This window comes from Fusarium mangiferae (genome assembly GCF_900044065.1).
Source record: "Fusarium mangiferae strain MRC7560 genome assembly, contig: FMAN_scaffold005, whole genome shotgun sequence".
Lineage (NCBI taxonomy): Eukaryota > Fungi > Ascomycota > Sordariomycetes > Hypocreales > Nectriaceae > Fusarium > Fusarium mangiferae.
In genome coordinates, this window is record NW_024573925.1 from 777,572 (window position 1) to 793,399 (window position 15,828).

The 15,828-nt window shown below is 49.9% G+C and overlaps 5 protein-coding genes across 5 annotated transcripts; 3 read left to right on the forward strand and 2 right to left on the reverse strand.

The window, feature by feature from the left end:
• Window positions 1–567: 567 nt before the first annotated feature.
• Window positions 568–1,915, forward strand: FMAN_07193 (uncharacterized protein; the record flags this gene model as incomplete). Its single annotated transcript, XM_041830787.1, has 2 exons — window positions 568–785; window positions 838–1,915. 2 exons carry the CDS (start codon window positions 568–570, stop codon window positions 1,913–1,915), a joined length of 1,296 nt encoding a protein of 431 aa, XP_041681415.1.
• Window positions 1,916–2,502: 587 nt separating this feature from the next.
• FMAN_07194 (uncharacterized protein) lies at window positions 2,503–2,730 on the forward strand (the record flags this gene model as incomplete). Its single annotated transcript, XM_041830788.1, has 1 exon — window positions 2,503–2,730. The coding sequence occupies one exon, from the start codon at window positions 2,503–2,505 to the stop codon at window positions 2,728–2,730; it is 228 nt and encodes a 75-aa protein (XP_041681416.1).
• A 1,120-nt stretch (window positions 2,731–3,850) lies between these two features.
• FMAN_07195 (uncharacterized protein) lies at window positions 3,851–6,561 on the reverse strand (the record flags this gene model as incomplete). Its single annotated transcript, XM_041830789.1, has 3 exons — window positions 3,851–3,859; window positions 3,972–4,291; window positions 4,344–6,561. 3 exons carry the CDS (start codon window positions 6,559–6,561, stop codon window positions 3,851–3,853), a joined length of 2,547 nt encoding a protein of 848 aa, XP_041681417.1.
• A 2,133-nt stretch (window positions 6,562–8,694) lies between these two features.
• FMAN_07196 (uncharacterized protein) lies at window positions 8,695–9,920 on the reverse strand (the record flags this gene model as incomplete). The annotated part of the gene is made up of 3 exons (XM_041830790.1): window positions 8,695–9,149; window positions 9,198–9,785; window positions 9,833–9,920. The coding sequence occupies 3 exons, from the start codon at window positions 9,918–9,920 to the stop codon at window positions 8,695–8,697; spliced, it is 1,131 nt and encodes a 376-aa protein (XP_041681418.1).
• A 3,029-nt stretch (window positions 9,921–12,949) lies between these two features.
• Window positions 12,950–14,492, forward strand: FMAN_07197 (putative DFG5 protein; the record flags this gene model as incomplete). Its single annotated transcript, XM_041830791.1, has 4 exons — window positions 12,950–13,040; window positions 13,097–13,576; window positions 13,633–13,877; window positions 13,926–14,492. 4 exons carry the CDS (start codon window positions 12,950–12,952, stop codon window positions 14,490–14,492), a joined length of 1,383 nt encoding a protein of 460 aa, XP_041681419.1.
• Between the last annotated feature and the right edge of the window lie 1,336 nt (window positions 14,493–15,828).

Below are 15,828 nucleotides of genomic sequence, written 5' to 3' on the forward strand. Positions count from 1 at the left end.
AGTAACGTATTCGAATTCAGGTATCGCTGCTAAACTGGGAGGTTGCAGCCAGCCAAATATTTGACCAAGTAAAGTGCTGGATAAACAGGGCAATTTTCTTAAACTTACAAAACCATGCTAGAAACTTTGGCATGTGAGTTATAGACCGGCCACAGGAGGATGCTTCTTGATATCCAGAAGTGAATACTCTTGTGAGTTAACTGTACCATCGAGTACAGAGCTGGGTGTGGCATTATGTCTGGCAACGGAGAAAGCATAATCCGACTGTAAGTCAAGCCTCACAGCCAGTCACATACTCTCGATAAGAAGCCACTTGGCAGGGGTCTACTGATAAGCTTGCTACTGTCCCAAAAAGTGTAGCACTTGATAACACGCTGGTGTTTCGAGGTTCAGGCGACTTTCCTTTGTTCGTTCTTTATCAAGTTCAACTCACCCTCCTTAGTCCCTCGCAACATCTCGAGGTCTGTCCTTCTTTACCACTCAAGGTCGGAAGTTTAAGTTTGTTTTATATAAAGTCTCTTTCTATCTTTTCTTTTTCTTTTTTATATCTGCAGGAAGAGAGACAAGATGTTATTCCATACAGCGGCCCTCGTGGTCCTTCTAGCTCTGGTCCAGCTAGCTGTATGCGCCCAGGACTATTACAAGGTACAACAACTCCCATATGCCACAAGTATGCATATTCTGACAGTTATGCAGGTTCTCGGTGTAAGCAGGCAAGCAGGGAAGAAGGAATTAAAGCAGGCATATCGTCAATTGTCGAAGAAGTTCCATCCAGACAAGAATCCGTATGCCCCTCCATCCACCCTCGGCTTGATTTCTAATACTGACCTTTTCCAGTGGCGATGACACCGCACACGATAAGTTTGTGGAGGTTTCCGAAGCCTACGATGTCTTGAGCGATGAGGAAATGCGCAAAGTTTACGACCAATATGGCCACGAGGGTGTTCAACAGCGCCGCCAAGGAGGTGGAGGAGGTGGTGGCCATGATCCCTTCGATCTCTTCAGCCGCTTCTTCGGTGGGCACGGCCATTTCGGACGAGCATCCAGCGAACCCCGAGGACACAATGTCGAAGTCCGTGTCGAAATCTCCCTCCGCGACTTTTATAACGGCGCCACCACCGAGTTCTCCTGGCAGAAGCAACATATCTGTGAAGCCTGCGAAGGCACTGGAAGTGCAGATGGACAAGTCGATACCTGCCATACGTGCGGCGGCCATGGTGTACGCATCGTCAAGCGCCAGCTCGCTCCTGGAATGTTTCAACAGTTTCAGCAAAGATGCGATGCTTGTGGCGGTAGGGGCAAGAACATCAAGCACAAGTGCAAGGTCTGCCAGGGTGAACGGGTGGAGAGGAAGGCGACGACTGTTCAACTCAACGTCCAGCGTGGAGCTGCTCGCGACTCCCGCGTTGTCTACGAGAACGAAGCTGATGAGAGTCCCGATTGGGTCCCTGGCGACTTGCTGGTGACATTATCTGAGAGGGCTCCATCATATGACAACAACCCCGATAAGACCGATGGCGCATTCTTCCGTCGCAAGGGTAATGATTTGTACTGGACCGAGGTTCTCTCTCTTCGGGAAGCCTGGATGGGCGGCTGGACTCGCAACCTCACTCATCTCGATAACCACGTCGTGCGGCTAAGTCGACCCCGCGGTAAGGTCATCCAGCCAGGCCATATCGAGACTGTCGCTGGAGAAGGTATGCCCATCTGGCACGAGGATGGCGACAGCGTGTACCACAAGACCGAGTTCGGAAACCTATACGTCGAGTACGCAGTCGTGCTACCCGATCAGATGGACTCCAACATGGAAAGCGATTTCTGGAGCCTCTGGGAGAAGTGGCGACTCAAGAGCGGCGTCGATTTACATAAAGACAGCGGGCGACCAGAGCCAGTGCACACTAGAGACGAGTTATGATGAGTAAAAGGTGATTGGCGTCGAGGATGAGGAGTTAGTTGTATGATTTATAAGAAGGGGGGCTATATGATATGTATTAGTGTCGATACGAAAGGATACCAATGGCATGTTTCAGAATATTATAGACGTTATGGAAGTGGCTTTTAAGGTATCGGTTACAAGATGCTTAAGGCTGTTGGTGTGAGATCCAGGAACCGGAACAAAACCTCCAGTTACTGACAACGGTAAAGATGTGCCCCACAGAATGTAACCTCGACTTACAAGGAACCACCCAGAACAATCCAACGCTCTCACAGTATTCACAACCTCATATCATTCAATCACATACCTAAAGGGACCAATCCTCCAATCGACTAGATCTCGAAGCTTAAGCGAAACTTCTACAACATCCTTGTCCTGACTAATGTGGCTTAGACCTCTCCATAAATGAAGCCATCACAGCCTAACAGCAGCGCCCATCAGATAGCTATATAAATCTCAATGCAATCAATCACATCTCGCCTTTTTCTTCTTTTTCCTCTCTTTCCCTTTTTCTTCTTCTTCTTCTTCACTCCTTAACAATCATGCCAGTAAACACTCCTTAGAACATGTCAAGTTCAGACTCAACCACCACAAACACTCCTGGTGACAGCACCCCCAGCACGTCGACCCCAGACGTGATAGAAGTTCCCCGCTCAGACCTTGTCACAGTCAAAGACACGGACTATCACACGGACAAGTATCTTATCCTCTGCGGGAAATGTGGCGGCGTCTTGAACGTCGCTAAATACAGCTGCATGTGCGAGCATGGTTCTGATGTTGCTCGCGCTGCTTGATTGGTTTATAATACCCCGATGTCTGCCAAAGACGTGGGTTACATCTAAGGAGACGATTCTTGCGAAACCAGCAAGCGATATGCATACACATACGTTACTTTCAAAACAAGATGCCTGTCTCATCTACCATTCGTCCCATTTCGAGCGAGGTAATACAAAGGATCGAGCTTCAGCTCTCCTACAAACTCCACTCTAAATAATACATCAAAAACTCACACTTCAGTCACAAGCAATACTCAATCAACATTGCTATACAGCTGCAGTGCGGCTCCATCATCGCGTCTTCGTATAAAGTGTCACCTTTCGCAGGGCATGTAGAGGTTTGCAATTTGGAAAGTTTAGAGACAAACACACATAGACGGAATGGGGACATCATATAAAAGGACATCAAACCGTGTTTCTCTATATCGGCCGTAATGTATAATAGTCATAACATCGTATCATAAAGCTCAACTGGAAAAGCAGACCATTAATCATATCCTCCCAAAGAAATCGTTCCCAAAATCACAGTCGTCACGTCGTTAGTCTCTGTGCCTCTTTCTGCGTCTTCTTCTTTCGTGACCTCCATCTTCAATAGCATCCCGTTGTTCCGGTTCTTGAAGTCCTCCAAGAATATTCCCAATTAGACCAAGCCATCCGCTTTTGCCTTCAAGTGCTCCAGTGACACCACGAACAAGCTGATCCACAGCTTGACTATCCGTCCCAGCTACTTGCCAAGCTCCTTTGACGTCCCAATCATCCCGATGTCTGGGTTTATACTGAAAATCACCTTGTCTGCGTGTCCAACCACGACTCCTACTCGACCGTCCATCCAGGGGCCTACCCTGTCTGTCAAATCGGTCAGGTAGTTCTTCTACAGACTCATCCGAGCTGGAGTCATCATCTCGGTGACGACGTCTCCGTCCAAAGTAGTCATCCATTTCCATAGCAGGAGGAGTAGACTTTGAACGTGGCCTAGCATGTACCAGACCCTGAAGTATGTCATGAGCCTCTTGCTCCTGTCTCTCCTTTTCTTCTTTGGCTGCTGTCTCCTCGCGGTGCCGCCTCATGGTCATAGAGCTCTTCGGTGACAAAGGGCCAAACACTACCGACTTGGCCGGTTGGCCCTCATCAGACGAGTCTAGACTAACTGTTGTAGAGTCAGCTTCCGTTTCTTCTCCTGTGCCAACAACCCTCCCTTTACGGTCGGACGCACCCTCATCAAGGCCTCTTGAGCCAAGGTTGTGGACAGGATTACTCACATTGTCAGGCGCTCTTGGACCGCCAGCCGGTGGAGGTCCCGGAGGTCCTGGAGGGGGCGGTGGTGGCCCAGGAGGTCCTGGCGGTGGGTAGTTGGCGGGTCCTGTGGAAAGTCCTCGAGGAGGTCCAGGAGGCGGCGGGGGATAGCCCGTATAGTCTTGAGGAACGTACGGCTGGAAGTCAGCAGAGCGGTCCGGAATATTGGTGTAAGGATTTCCAGGTGGAGGAGTAGGGTCCATAGGATAAGGTGGGAAGCCAGCGCCACCAGAAGCCATAGGTGGTGAGCGTGAGCGAGGGCGACGATCATCATAGTCATCGAATCCTATTTCATAGTGGTCAGTCAACACAGTCACGGTCACTCAAGGACTGCTCACGTTTCCTGGAACGACTTCGAGATCGGGTTCGCGAAGGAGATCTGGTAGCTCGACCACGACGGTCTCGCTCATCTTCCCGCTCGCGTTCTCGTTCAAGTTCGAGTCGTCGTTCCCTAGAGCGCTGCTCTCTCTTCTCCCTGTCCTTCTTGTCCTTGTATTCCTTGATGCCAAGGGCTGCAGCTCCTGCGGCTGCGGCGGCCCCGAGTCGGCTTCTGCTGCGTTTACGGTTATTGTCAGATCCCGCAGACGACGCGGATCGACTACGGTCGCGTCGTCTACGGCGTCGACGTCTTGCCTCCGCTTCGGATTCGTAGCCTCGCGACGTTGAGGCCGGCGGTTGCGTCGCGAGGGGATCGGTGCCGTATTCAACTACGGGGCCTAGCTCAGGATCAGTCCCGCGCTCTGAACGAATGGATCTGGCCTTGGACCTGCTCCTGCTCCGGCTTCTCGAGGGGCCTCGGCGGTAGTACTCATCATCGCTGCTACTGTCACTGCCATCCTTCTTTTCCTTGCGCTTCTTCCAAACGTGGTGCGCAGCCTTGGCTGCTACAGCGGCACCAGCGATCTCGGCACCGCGGCGAAGTCTAGACTTGCTGCGGCTCCTTGATCGGCTGCGGCTGCGCGAGCTGCTCGACCTACTGCTGCTGCGGCCGCGTGATGACTTGGACCTATTGCGAATGTGCTTGGCAATACCTGCAGCAGCAACAGTTCCCAGAGCTGCCTTGGCTGCCGTCGACAAACTACGACGACGGCTACCGCGGCTAGTGCTCTTTGTCGTCGTGGTTTTTCGAATGATGGATCGCGAACGAGAGCGCGAGTAGTCATCAGAGTAATAACCACGACGGCGGCTTCTACCTCGAATCGCCTCCTCCTTTTCAATCTTATTTGACTGGTAGTATTTGGCGGCACCAGCAGCAGCTAGAGCAACAGCAGCGATTCCGAGACCCTGCTTAAGTCGAGAGGAGCGGTCGGGAGAATCATCGTCGCCATGCCAGCGATCGCCATAAGCACTACGAGCTCGGCGCAAGGCCTCGGTACCAAGAGCGCCAAGAGCAGCTCCAGCAATGACCTTGCGGCCACGGTTCTCAGGCAGTTCACCGTAGCTGTCGCGGCGACTGTTGAGAAGAGCTGTGACACCCGCACCAGCAAGAGCGCCTTCAGCCAAGTGTCGCTTATGGTGGGGACTTTCGCTGCCTTCGCGGCGACGAATAACCTTGCGCCGGACGTAATAATCATCGTCATCACTGTGGTAGCCGTGATCACGACGTCTGCGGTCATATCGCTCAATGGCGTAGTCGCGGTCTCCACGGGAGTCGCGGTGCTCGTGGCGATAGTAGTACTCCTCCTCCGAAGGGCGATGTCGGTGCTCGTGTCGATGCTCTCGATGCTCCCTTCTAACTACAACCTGTTGTCTTTCAGGCTCTCTCTCACGAATGACAACTACACCAGGCTGCTGTTGCTGGCGAGGAGAAACGATGACTGGAGCCGGGGGAGGAGCTTCTTGAACAATGATCTTCTGTGGTTCAGGCGCGCGCTGTCGAATAATGACGGGAGCTGGAGGAGGCGGTGGGTCGTAAGGGGTGTAGTATTCCGTCTCCTTGCGGTATCGCTCAACGTCGCATCCATGGGTATCATCGATGTGTTCCTCAACACGCTTCTCAACGCGGTATTCACCGTTATCTCGGCGTTCAGTCCTGACCATTTGGTTCTCAACCTTGACGTCCTCGTCGAACAAAGCGTCAAAGCGAGATCGTCGGTCCCAGTCACGCTCAACTTCCTTGGTCTCTACGAAAGCTGGCGCACGAGATCGATCTCCGACCTGCGAAGGCGCTTGCATTGGCATAGGCGGGGGCGGCGGAGGATAAGTCTCTCGTTCAGTTTCCTTTTCGTAAACGTAAGATCGAGGAGCCGTGTCTCGCCCACGATCCTCATGAAAACTAGCATGGGAGGGAGCTCCTTCAAAGGCAGAGCGAGGGCGATCCGGGACGAAAGAGCGTCGGTCGTGCTCAGCTAAGTCGCCAGAAGAGCGACCATAGCGGGAGAAATGGGAACGTCCATCATCAAATTCGGAACCTCGTTCGAAGCGATCAGACCTGCTTGGTGCGACCTTGTATCGTCTGATTGTGGTTTTGCGATAGCGCTCGTCGTCTGAAGAGCCATCGTCTCGCTCCCAGTCCCTCTCGCGATAGACGCGAGACTCTCTGTAGACGTCACCCATCGCGGGGTGTGACAAGTGGGGTATAAGGCTGTGCGATAGAGTTATGAGGATCCAAAAGAGGGAATGTCGTCAAAAATGGAAGTAAATCCAAAGGTTTAGTATAGAGAACGCCCAACGGGAAATCAACAGCGAAATCTAGATTTGTTTGCTTGCTTGTATGTTTGTATGAGAAAGAAGGGGACGGGAGAGAAGTGGTTTGGTGGGGGGGGAAAAAGCTGGGAAGTAACCAAGATGAGCTATGACGGAACCTGCTGAGAGAGAGAGAGAAGAAAGGAACTGGGCATCCCGGAATGAATGAATGGCTGGGCTTTGATTCTGATTCATCCAGGCGCAGTTAGCGTGGGCATGGGCATGGGCATGGACATCAGTGCCCGGCTCCAGCGTGTGAGTGTGCGTGGAGCCCTTAAACTTCAGTGGACGGCTTTTTCTGACAGGGGTTGGGAGTGAAAGCCTGCCTGCTGTGGCTATGATGGAAGATGATGCTGCTTGTGCAGTAGAGCATGGCACGGGATTGGGCGAGATATCGTGATGGGTGGCAGAAGGTCTCTTGTTCTGCCCGGCTGATGCTGGGCGTTCTGAGACCGAAGCCAATCAGGTCTTTGGTAGAGTCAACTTCAATGCAACCTCAGATAGAATCTGTAGTCTTGGGGAGAAGAGAATGGTTCTTTTCTGGGTTATCTCGGGCAGTTTCTTGATCAACTGTTAGGGATCGTTTATGCCCGAAATACGATTCCAAGATCCACAGATGATACCAAGAATATCGAGTCCTAGCAGTCCAGTCCAGTCCAGTTGAGTTGGGCACAGAGCCTCACCAAACGCATTGACTCAAACTGCAAACAAGCATCCAATATCTATAGTAGTACCCAATTGCCGAATGCACTCTTTGTCCCGTCTCTTTCAACCCTTGTTACACGAAACGGTTCATGTAAACGCCCGTCTCGAGTTGAACAGATCCAGGCCTATCCCGCCCTGTCTCTTGTCTCAATTAAATAAACCCAACAAACTTGAAAAGTCAAAAGACAAAGAAAGACCAAACTCGCACGGGGCCACCCTCCATCTCGGTCGGGATCTAAAGAGCCCACCTCAATCAAACCAAGGCCCAGTTCTTCATCGACAGGGACATTTCCTAGAGCTCGAGGAATGAAAGGAATGAGGCGACGAAGCTTTCCATTTGCCTACCACCTTAGTAGAGACTGGACGTGCCGAACCGTGAACCTTGGTCGATCTCGTGCGAATCAATAGGCTCGAGCATGAGCATGCATCATCATGAACAAGCTACATACATATGAGTCCAGTCCAGGTCTGTCTCCACTCGAACTGGGCTGTCGCTGGTGTCGTCATAGGCTTCTAATGGAAGAACCCCACCTCTTTAAACCCTTGACCCGTCAACGATCAACATCTTGGTTTTTATTCTTAGTTAACAGCGGAGTCACCTCACCTCAGCCCAGGTCCATCATATTATTAACAATAATAAAAAAGAAAGTAATGAAAGGACAAATCATCAGGAGAGACATTTCCGGAGTCATCAGGCTCCGCTTTCAAGGTCAATTGATTACGCGGTCTCTTGAGGTTTGAGTCACCAGACTCTCTTTGTTGAGACCACATGCACAATCAGATGCTGACAGCCTTATTCCACGCACTACCATCGTCGAGAAGGGTCTCCGTCTGATGGCCTTTTCCGTAGTTCCGTGGTGTTCTCATGACTGGAATGTTCCATGCTTCTGTCTTTTCCCATATCAGTTTGGCGGCGTTTTCAATACAGCCATCATAAGAAATCGGGCAAAGCACTTTAACTCCAGGGGTGGGCAATAAAAGGATTGGTTCTTTGTTGCAGAGAAGAGGCGTTTGGCTTTGCGCTCTCTAAGCCACATTCAAGAATGCATCCTTGCTACGAGCAGACGAATTATCGCCGAGTGCTTTACAGGGTAGTCGACCAGAACATCTCGGCAAATTCACGAATATTGGCTGCTGCTTTATGCAAATCTGTTGTCAATTCTCTTATGCTAAACCCGAATTCCCATGTTTTAACCTAAACTCCACAAATCAGTTGTATATAACCCCAAGCCATAACTCCTTCTGCTTGGCTCTCCAGCAGCGCTATATGCTACATGCTTGTATTCTTCATCAATCCACCTACTCATCAAAGCCCTCCTTGGTTCCCAACACTCCAACACCACCGTTGCTGCGTCGTCGCCGACCGATCACCTCGTGGATCCAATCACTGATGGTGAACCCCCAGTGTCCGGCAACGAGGACACCGCTCATGATGTTGATGATCTTGACCAACAGGCTGATGATACCGTCGCGGCTCTCGTGAACGGTCAACAGGATTGGCTCGATATCGTACTTGAAGAAAATACCAGGGATATATCGCTCGTCGACCGCCTTGCTCTGCTCGGTGACGGCATATTGGTTGGTAAGGATGGACTTTGAGTTGACGCTGTACACGGTAGGCACAACAGAGAGGTAGTATTGGAACTTGTGGAAGTTACCAGGAGCTGTGTTGACGGTGCCGTCGAGAGGGTTGACCAGCGACGGGTAGAATGGGCCATACGAAAGCTCCGAAATGATATGCGAGAAGTTGAACTCTGTAACCTGGTTAGCACGTGATGTGGACTACAAGTCGTCCGACTTACTGCTGTGGTCGAGATGCTCGCCATTACCCCTATAACCATGGCCTCGCGCAGTGATATGGAAATCACCCTGCACCTTGTTCAAGTCCAAACTTCCATAGATACGACAGCTGTCGGCATTGCCCCTGAACTTGGGTGTCTTTGCCCACTTGGCCCTCTTTTTGCCAAGCGCAACGATATCGTGAACATGCTCCTCGCCGAAACCCTCATCCTCGTATCCCAACTCATTGTATCCAGAGCCAGTGTTGACGCGGCCCTGACTATCCCGCCCGAGCTTGTGCATGCCCTTGTTGTCGACCCATTGGCTCCAGAGGGTCCTGTCGGCTTTGAGACGCTTAGCAGCTAGGATATGATCGCCAGACGCATCCTGGACATTGACATGGATATCGTCGCAGTTCATCTTCACCACGATGTCCATGTTGATCTGAAGCTCTCGCGAAACACCAGCCTCGACTTCGAAGTTGTGAGACTCTGCGCCGCGCCACCAGCGACCGAGTTCGCCCCAGATGAGGACAATTGAGATGATGGACACGGCGACTGTCCATTTTCCACCTCCCGATGTTCGCTGGATGTATTGCGGCTTCGATTTGGCTGTCGAAAGTTAGCGCACATAATCTCAGCAGTAACGAGAGACATACGGAATGCATCGAAAGCGCTGACCAAACTTCCCTCCTTAGGACCAAACCTGTCCTCGTCATAATCCGGCTTTTCCATTCCGTTCATCATCTTTGCTAAAGTCTTCTAGTCCCGCTAGGCCAAGTCGAATATATACAATGAAAGCTGTTTCGATGTTGCGACGTCGCGAAATCGGTCCTGTCGCAAATTATGGTCGAGAGCCGCTTGATCGACAGCAAAGGCGCAAAGGAGTTTGAGCCTATTGCCGCATGCCTCGGTGAAATAACGGTCGAAGGACTGGAAACCAATTGGAACCGGTTTCAGTGGTCTTGGAAAGTTTGTTCGAAAGTTGACCGGGAATTTGTTGGTGAACGAAATTGGGAATTCTCGATGTCGTCGCTTCGTTGCGCTGACAGCCGCAATCAGAAAGGACAGCTATCTGTAACTAAACTCATCCCCCTGAAGCAGCGTCGTCAGGGTCCAGTCGCTGATTGGTGGGCAAAGCCAAGATGGGATAAAGTGTCGCCGAACCGAGCTTGTTCCTGAATCGAGGTCGGCCTTAAAGCGGGTTTGCTCGAGTAGCGGTTCCACTTCAAGCACAAATGGCGACATCACTGCGTCTATTCGAAGCCTCCTAGCTTAAGACCGTCAATTCTCATGATAACACATGCTACTAGTGATCATCTATAGTGAGGCTGGTAGGGGGTAGCTCTGAGATATCAGCTAGGATAACGGCTGCATCGAGCATCATCACAAACCGCACCTATATTTCGATTTCAAGTATGAGATTTCAAACGAACAAAAGAAGATATAAGCCCGTGACTCATACTCGAGGATTGATATTTTCTTGAAATTTGCCACAAGATTATGTCTAAACTGCTTTGGATTAGGGGCATGATGACGGTTAGAGTTGAACAGACATTCCCCTTGCCAATGCTTGTTTCTCATTGCTGAGGCCGGAACGGAGACCATCCCTTAAACTTGGCAGAATTGAATTTAGAAAATATTCACCTTTATTTCATTCAAGACGATTCAACTGCATATATCGGACCACGTGTGGAGGTGTTTATCGAAGGTATGTTTTCGGGCGACGGGCTCTGATATGTCGATTGGGGGAAGTGTAAGTCACCAAATTGGGCTTCGAATTAATAAAGCCAGCTGTCATGGCAAATAAATGTTTGGGTATTTCATAGAACCTATTGTGACATTTCAGGCCGCTCAATTGTGATGTGTTTCAGACCATAAAGATTCAATAGAGAAATACTCGACAGAGTTACAAGCGCTGACGGCAAGATGATCTTTCTCAGTCATTTTTAGAACGAAAATCCATGCTTGAAATTGTAGGGAGATACCATTTCTACACGAGAGATCCAGTATTCCGGAATCAAGCTCATACCTATGCTGTACTTCGTCAGAAATTGCTAAACGATAGGGGCTGCGCCGTCTTGACTATTCTGAGTCTTTGGAATTGTTTAGACACCGATACACGAATATTCAAATAGTCCTCTATGATAATGATCCTGCTTGAGAAATATCAATCCCTTAATTGTCCTGTTTACGACAATACTCATCAAGTGTAGGAGTACGGTGGAATAGAAATTTTGGGAGCGAAATGCCATAATGTTTCGTCACAATCACCATGCTTACCAACTGAAAGAGGCAAAGCATTACAGGAAGCACCACTAACAGAAGCCTGCTCGGTCCGGCTGTATTTCGACAAAGTCGATCATCTCAGCACTGTTGAATGAATAGAATACTGGGTCCGTCATCCATTTTCTGGGGTATTTTCAAGGGCAGAGTTGGTTCGGACCAGTTCCCCACCATCTCGATCCTCCGAGATAAAGTAAATGGAGAATATGGAGAAGTAGATGGGTCGAGCGTTGGTGTGCATGGATGTAGATTGCTTAAATCAAGCTCACATGTTTAGATACCTATGGTTTCAACTGTAGTTGAAGCCTGTTAAACCCGATCAACGGGAATACGAATCACGTGCTCCCCTACCTGAAGTCAATCATCTCGGCGCCGAGACGGGAGACCACGCGAACGACAACGGGACAGGGTAAACTTGGCATCTGGACATCTTGGCATACCAGACCCTGGGTCGCGAATGGGAAAAGTGTGCCGATAAGCGCCTTGGCATTGAACAAAGATATTGACGACATGTTTTGTGTTTGAAGCATTAACGACACCAAAAATGCGCTGAAGGAAGAGGAAAATAGCATGGAGATGAGCATTTAGCAGAGGCAAATAACAGCGTCAATTAGGTTTTCGGCAGAAGCGAAAGAAATGGGTGAATCGGGGCGGAATAAGCTTGCAGGGCGGGCTCCTCCATTCAGGCAAGGCACGGCAAGTCTGGATTCCAGGGCTGGCGTCGTACGTTGGTTGTAATGGAGACCATTCTTTGCAACGGCGTAAACCTTCCAGAACCCAACGGTCAATCTGTCAACAGTTGAATGCAACAATTGAGGACATACGGTATTCGTCGTACAGAGTAAAGAGAGCGTATACGGTCGAGCAACTGCGCTGAAGCTGCAGTGCAAGATCAAAACAAGAACGAACCATCCATCAGCTCAAACCATTCCCCAACCCCTGATTGCTTCGTATCAATGCGTAATCATGCTGCCCGCCCACCCATCGCAGCAAAAATAGGTACCTGACGCCGCTAATGTGACGGTTTTCCGGGTCTCGCTCACTCCGTTTGAGCCACTCAACAGCTCGTGTCACCCTCCTTCTTCGCGATCCACCGTCAATCTCATTGGTTCGAGCCTCTTGTTTCTCCCTCCCTCTCTCGCTCCCTTTTAATTGCATTGCGCTCTTCTGCATGTACCTTACCTTGCGGCAAGTACCTATTCCTACTAACGCTCGCATTAACCCCCGTCGCCGGTTTCCATTTCTTTTCCTTGGCACTTTGACTTCTTCAACAACATCGATTCATCGCAGACTTTACGTCGACCGTTTGTCGTTTTAGCCCGTCAGATCGACTCACACTCTTTGACTGCTCGGTCTGTTTTTCGATAAATTTCACAGCTTTATCGACATTTCGACCAAGCCCTCACTGGGCGCGTCTACCGCTCGTTCCCGTCGATTTCCATCGCTCGCTCTCAATTTCGCTCGCTTCATTTCACTCACATTCGCCCACGATGAAGTCCGTTTTTTCAGCCGGCGCCGTTGCGCTTTTGGCCTCAACGGGTTTCGTTAATGCCCAGTCACCTTATAGCATTGCATCCACAGGTGCGGTCCCTACAACGGTTGGCTCGGAAGTAAACAGACATTGACTTTAGCAACAGCCGACATCAAGAAGTCAGCCAAGCAACTCGCTGCTGACTTGATCACATACTACCACGGAGACGACCCTGGCGGTATTCCTGGTATTCTACCTGGTCCTCCCCCCAATGGCGACTACTACTGGTGGGAAGGTGGTGCTATGTGGGGGACGTATATGGATTACTGGAAGTGCACCGGCGATTCTACCTACAACAAAGTGGTGATGCAGGCCATGCAGTTCCAAGTCGGCGATGATCAGGACTACCAACCTGCCAACGTCACTCTGTCCCTCGGAAACGACGATCAAGGTTTCTGGGGAATGTCTGCCATGCTGGCTGCCGAGCTGGACTTCCCCAACCCTGCTTCAGACCAGCCTGGATGGCTTGCCCTCGCCCAGGCCGTTTTCAACACTCAGGCCAATCCCGATAGACATGACAGCACTTGCAACGGTGGTCTTCGATGGCAAATCCCTCGAACTAACAACGGATACGATTACAAAAATAGTCAGCGCTTCTCTTGAGATATTTACCTTGATCGATCCTGTACTAACTTGTCAAAGGTATTGCTAATGGTTGCTTCTTCAACCTGGGTGCCCGACTTGCTCGCTACACTGGTAACAAGACTTATTCCGACTGGGCTGAGAAGACCTGGGACTGGATTGAGGGCGTCGGTTTCCTTGACCCTACCACTTATAAGATTTATGACGGTGCTCATGTCGGAACTAACTGTACCGATATCAACAAGGCTCAGTTCTCTTATAACTCTGGCGTCTTCCTCCAAGGCGCTGCTTTCATGTACAACCATGTAAGTTGGCCAAGCATGAATCTGATGACAATCCACTAACTTCTTCAGACCAATGGTTCGCAGAAATGGGAGGAACGTTTGGATAAATTGGTCGACGCTACCATCAGCAACTTCTTCCCCAAGGATATCGCTGTCGAGATTGCCTGCGAGAACCACGGCACCTGCACCACCGATATGTACTCATTCAAGGGCTACGTCCACCGCTGGATGTCTCAGGCAACACATCTCGCTCCCTTTATCAAGCCAAAGATCCTTCCTGTTCTCCAGACATCAACCGAAGCTGCTATCAAGCAATGTACTGGAGGAGACACGAAGCGTGCTTGTGGCTTCAAGTGGGCCAGCGGTGTCTATGATGGCAAGACAGGTGCCGGCCAGCAGATGAACGTCCTTGCTGCCGTTTCGTCTCTGCTCATGGAGAACACTCCTCCTCCTGTCACGGCCAAGACTGGAGGTACCTCCAAGGGTAACCCCAACGCCGGCAATGTCGGAGACGGCAAGATTGATAGGACCTACAAGCCCTTGACCACTGCGGATAGGGCTGGTGCTGGTATCATCACTTTCTTGGTTCTGTCCTTTGCATGCGGAATCTTTGGCTGGATGAGCATGGGCAAATAGAGGATCTTTCTCGATTTCTGAATATGCCGAAAGACGAAGTCCGGCATGCACAATTGTGCTTCTTTTGCAGCCTTGTATTTGGAATCTGAAGAAATGATCTCTGGGGCGTTGGATGGAGTATACTTGACCTAAATAGCCTGGTAGGCTGGATATCTATTCTCTAAATGTTATAATGTTTTACCATTTACTCTGTACCCTGCAACTAGTGAGAACATCCACACAATTCTACTAATGTTCAAAGGCCCAGACACTTTGCTATACAACTAGCGAGTGACACAAGCACATCAACAACACAGTCTAATTGACCAAATTGAGCATTTACCGAAATGTTAATGGGTTTTCGTCGTGACCACGCAAGTCTAATTTGAGAAGCTGCGTCATACTCAGAAAATTGATATTACAGCACGATAGAGTTTGTTGCCAACTTGACAAAAGTCGGTATGTTTTGCACCGTACTCGCGCAGATCCTGATAATCTCCATAGAATATCTCGCTTCTGGATATTCGGCAATTTGAACACTGCCATGAAACGGAGGCGGTATGGAAGGTGATGCTTCCACGGTTACCTTGAAACGTCAATGGTTCGGGCACGGTATCATTGGTGATGGGGTTGTGCCACTATGGGACTGAGACAAGCTGTCTTTCTCTTAACAGGTCTCTTAACACCGAGGAGAAGCCTTGAAAGAATGATGACTGCCTCTTCGAGTGTGATACCAGTTGTCGTTAGAAACCACTGTCATGAGGCTAATAGTAGAGTGAAACTTTCTTTCTCGAAGATCTCCAGAGGCTTTGACAAACTAGCACATGACCGACCATACGGAACTATCTAGTGCCAATTCGGAACGACAACAACATGCCACATAAAGATCACGTACATTTTCACGTCAAAAGATGGAATGGCATGAGATGAAAGTAGACGCTCTACTTTACGAAACACCTCGAAATCGGTCAGTATAAGCGACATTTTCGGAATACTCGGAAAGCCGGAAAGTTCGGTGTTTGATGGACTGCTCTCGTACTCGGTGTGTCTATTTTTACCTGCAGAATAGTCTATTCAGATGGAGCATATCCGTTTTGGAACAAGATCTGGGGAAGAGACGTAGGCCAAGCAGGGCTCGGATCTGATAACATGGGGAGCTTCGAGATCTCGGTCAGAGCATAGCACAAGTTGGTGAGACGATAGGATATCAACGTTTCTATCTCGTAAAAGATGGGAATTGGGCCTCGAAACCGAGAAAGACCATTGTTGAGTTAAGATTTGAGGGACACAACCTAGATCTAGGGCGGGAGCGGCCGTTGCTAGCCTGTTGTCTCTAAGGATGTTGAATGAAGATGTG